We start from the raw sequence: 3,637 nt of genomic DNA on the forward strand, positions 1-3,637 counted from the left end.
AGGACCAACGACCCGTAGGACCAACGACCCGTAGGACCAGCGACCCGTAGGACCAACGACCCGTAGGACCAACGACCCGTAGGACTAAAGAACTGTAATCGCGGTGGCGGCGGTGGTGGTGGTGGTGGTGGTGGTTGTGCTACTGCTGCTGCTGCTGTTGTTGTTGCTGCTGCTAGTGGTGGTGGTGGTGCTGCTTCTGCTGCTGTTGTTGCTGCTGCTACTACTACTGCTGCTGTTGTTACTGTTGGTGGTGGTAGTGCTGCTGTTCCCGAATTCTACAAAACCAGGAATTTCATTATCGCAGCAAAATTTTCCGCAAAGTATTAAAATATGAGTATGCGAGATTACACGCAAATACGCGAATCTATACTAGTAAAATTTATTTTGTATGTTTTTATGTCATTTTGCGCTATACCTTGTGAAATTTGCCTTCATAGGCATAGACGTATTGCTGTGTCGGTCTATTATACACCTTGTATTCTGTCGCTAATCTATTTAGGAGGTAGTATTAAATTGCTGCCAAGTTCAAAACAGCCCGCGGCTTTTATAGCACGAGTGATTACTTCATTTTGGATTTTCGCACAGAAATGAAAACTACGATGACTAGCCATTTCGTTTCAACAGCGTCTGTCGGTCAGCCGCCAGAATGAAATTATACATACGCGTGGTGGTTGTTGGTAAACGGAGGCGGAGTAGTAACAGCGAATGCAAAATGTCGAATGATGAAGTTAACAATCGCCCTGTCGTAAAAAGGAAATTGGTTAAATCAAATTATTCACTCAGCGGTCGTGATAGCTAGGCGAGATCGGAAAAAGAAACGCCGTCGAAAAGCTGACAAACTCACACACGACGTCTGTCAACTATATGCATAGAGTTAAAAGAAAGCCGGCATAGCATGGCAGACACCCCGCCTATGGAACCCCCCCCCCCCCGCCATACATTGCGCACGACCAATGAATGTTAAATCCCGTGTTATGTGCCCTGCCAAACACGTCCGTACCCATGTATAGAGGGGGATATTTGCCATGGCGGGGGCGTTGGGCATGCTACACCGATATATCGTATAGAGTTATCTACACACACGCCTCTTCGTTATAACTATAACTAGATTGCTACCAACTTATGGTAACATTGTCATTCAACTAACCCATCTCCTCTGGGAAATGACCGCAAACAATTCGACAAACCCAGTAGTTTTGGTCGATATCTATTTACTCTTGTTTTCGTCCCGATACCCAGCGAGCGTTGTTCGAATGGCGCGGCGTTCGTTATTTATTATTACCAGTTCTGATATTTAACGTATTGTATTTCGCAGAGCAGACGAGATTTCTCCTCAGTTTACGATTGATTGGCGAGGCAAGGACTGTTTGCTTCTATTCGCTCGTGCCTCGATCGGATGAACGCACAGTCGTGCTGCCGTAATGTGAGATCGCGCGAGTGATTTCCATCGTACATTACCCTAGGAAATCCTCAACTCAGTGGCGCATCTAGAGGTGGTGTTGGGGGGTTGCAACCTCCCCTTCAGCCACTGATTAATGTTATGATACTAGTAAACTGGGGCCAAAAATAAAAAAGTCCGTCTGCAGGCTGATAGAAACTGGGAATTTTCCCTGTGACCACTCAACTGCCTGAATTTTCCAGGTGGGAAGAGGGCATGCCCCCGGACCACCCTAGCACCGCGTGCCATCTGAACGCCTTCACTCAAATATCACCGCCCCCTCCCGTCTCCTGAAAGCTAGATCTGTCCCTGCAACTACATTAGATGCACAACTGGGAGGATGTGTGTTCTCTATGATCAGCCGAATCGGCATTAATACTTTATAGCACTTGCTCCAAATTCCTCATCGCTCAGCGTAAACGCAAACGGGCTGAACAAATAAACTTTTTTCATTAAATTCGAGAGAAGCGAGAGAGAGAGAGAGAGAGAGAGAGAGAGAGAGAAGGAAAGAAAGAAAGAAGATCTAAGATGGGGATGGCAAAATCAGAAAGCAGGTGCCTTTCATCTTTATCAGCTGCGACGTGTCACATCACAGTTTCCCGCCGAATGCATGCGCTATTTTCCGAGCAACTTTATATATACTTTATCGCCCCCATCTCTCGTGAAAAAATCGATGTAATGCGAACGTGGAAATCAATGCGACGACGTCACTTTTAAGGCTCAACGCGGAAATAGTGCACGCGCAATAGTAAACGCGCAAATAGTGCACAAAAACAGACTGCGATGCGAGAATTCCATATGGTTTCTCGCACGTGCGACTGTTTTCGTACACAGGATCCTGGTATTATTGCCCACCGGAGGCCATTGTGACGTCACTCGACCGCGGCCAACCGGGCGGTTTGGTCACGCGCGTGAATGTCTGTCTATTATACGTGTGGTAAAAAAACAATTCGTTTATTCTCCCCACACGGTTTACGAGGCGAATGTGTGCGTGTGGTTGACAATACCTTCTACATGTGATAACGTGTTAGGATAAAACTGGCATTGTTCATGAGCCCGTGTAACTCTATGCTCGCTGACGCTAAGTAGCTTCGAGCGAGTTTATATTAGAATTCATGTACACTTTTACTCATTCCTGCGGTCACGCTCACTTCCTGTTCACTTCCCGTTTTATTAACCCACACTAACGTTTATAGTAGAACGTCAATAGAATTAATCTTCTCTGTTTGGTTGTTTTACGTCTGATTCTATACAGTTTGTCACATTGTCATCCCCATGCATGTTACTTTTATCTTCTCTACACATTTCCCCATTCAACGTTCCATTCTCTACGATTCCTACTATATTTTTATTACAGCTCCGAACGTTCAGAAAATCGAAACTATGTATTCAATCATCACGCGTTTGACTTCAGAAGAACTTGACTGTTATTTCAGAAGAAATGCTCGTTGCGCTTTATTGAAAATGTATTGATTTTGCAATTCGATCTGTCTTCAGATGGAGCAGGTGATAGAGAGGATGCAACACGAGGTGTCTGGCGTACCTGTCCGCACGGTCAAGTCATTCATGACGAAGATACCGAGCGTATTCACAGGTAATAATAATAATAATAATAATAATAATAATAATAATAATAATAATAATAATAATAATAATGATAATGATGTTGATGATAATGATGATAATAATGATGATGATGATGATGTTGATTATGATGATGGTGATGATGATGCCTTAAAAATACTGTCGCTTGCACTCAACCCTTTACCTACACATCCATAATTATGACATTACTGTGTATAGTAAACAGCCCTATAGTAATGACTTATAGTCAACCCTGCAAATAACTGTGACTCAGCAGAAATTACAAAAGTGCCCTTCATGAAAGATGGCCGTGTCATAATAGTAGCCGCTAACACAAGTTTGACCGTAACCACAAGTCGTCATTCATATGGCTAGTTGAATGCTGTGTAACGGGGGAGAAAGAGTGAGAGAGAGCGAGAGGCAAAGGCTCCTGTTATAGTCAGTAGCGTTGGCGCATCCATAGACATAAAATTACGCGTACAGTGAGGCTATATATGTCACCCCTCTCTCTCTCTCTCTCTCTCTCTCTCTCTCTCTCTCTCTCTCTCTCGCGTGTGCACTGTTTTCTCTCCATGTTTTTTTTCTTTCTCTCTTTTTTTTTTTTTTTTTTTTTTT

General features: G+C 43.9%; 1 protein-coding gene across 1 annotated transcript in view; it reads left to right on the plus strand.

Moving 5' to 3' along the window:
• Positions 1-3,637, plus strand: part of LOC106813366 (regulator of G-protein signaling 7-like) — an 88,902-nt gene that overhangs the window by 50,374 nt on the left and 34,891 nt on the right. Inside the window, exon 2 of the mRNA XM_014817497.1 lies at positions 2,936-3,032. Within this exon, the coding sequence (XP_014672983.1) occupies positions 2,936-3,032 (97 nt within the window). The remainder of the gene's footprint in view (positions 1-2,935; positions 3,033-3,637) is intronic.

The sequence above is a fragment of the Priapulus caudatus genome, unplaced genomic scaffold (genome assembly GCF_000485595.1).
Source record: "Priapulus caudatus unplaced genomic scaffold, Priapulus_caudatus-5.0.1 Scaffold760, whole genome shotgun sequence".
In the NCBI taxonomy this organism is placed as follows: domain Eukaryota; kingdom Metazoa; phylum Priapulida; class Priapulimorpha; order Priapulimorphida; family Priapulidae; genus Priapulus; species Priapulus caudatus.